The sequence below is a fragment of the Bison bison genome, unplaced genomic scaffold, assembly GCF_000754665.1.
Source record: "Bison bison bison isolate TAMUID 2011002044 unplaced genomic scaffold, Bison_UMD1.0 scf7180017854474, whole genome shotgun sequence".
Lineage (NCBI taxonomy): Eukaryota > Metazoa > Chordata > Mammalia > Artiodactyla > Bovidae > Bison > Bison bison.
Genome location: NW_011485047.1, coordinates 15,708 through 16,270, shown reverse-complemented (window position 1 = coordinate 16,270; position 563 = coordinate 15,708). Strand labels below are relative to the sequence as shown.

General features: G+C 55.8%; 1 protein-coding gene across 1 annotated transcript in view; it reads left to right on the top strand.

Annotated features, from left to right (window-relative positions):
- Positions 1-3: 3 nt before the first annotated feature.
- Positions 4-563, top strand: part of LOC105000833 (6-phosphofructo-2-kinase/fructose-2,6-bisphosphatase 1-like) — a gene marked incomplete at both ends in the record, with an annotated part of 13,800 nt that continues 13,240 nt past the window's right edge. The window contains one exon of the mRNA XM_010856874.1: positions 4-327. Coding sequence (XP_010855176.1) covers positions 4-327 — 324 coding nt within the window. The remainder of the gene's footprint in view (positions 328-563) is intronic.

Sequence of the window (563 nt, the reverse complement as noted above, 5' to 3'; positions counted from 1 at the left end):
TGAGAGCTGTGTTATGGAGTAGGCTTGAAGGCAGGGTGTGTGGTTGGGGCTTTCTCTTGGGATCAGCTTCTCCAACATCAGCTCCTGAGCTGCCCTTGCTCCTGCTTGGACTGGCCCAGCCACCTGTCCTACATCAAGATCTTCGACGTGGGCACACGCTACATGGTGAATCGTGTGCAGGACCATATCCAGAGCCGCACAGTCTACTATCTCATGAACATTCACGTCACACCCCGCTCCATCTACCTATGCCGGCACGGTGAGAGTGAACTCAACCTCAGAGGCCGCATTGGAGGTGACTCTGGCCTCTCAGCTCGGGGCAAGCAGGTAGGGAAGGCCCCATGAATTCTGAAACGTTGACTGGGCTGGTTCAAGTGGGCCACAAGTTGGTGGGGTGGCTGCTGACTGGGTCCTGTGGGTGGAGGGACTCAGTGACAAGGTAAAAGCAGGTTCTGGCCACTCCTGCTCTTCCACCCCATTAACCACTCAGTCTTGACCCATCTTTGCATGGCTTCCATGTGCCACCAGCAACTCTGATGCTTTGGTCCTGGAATACCAGGCCT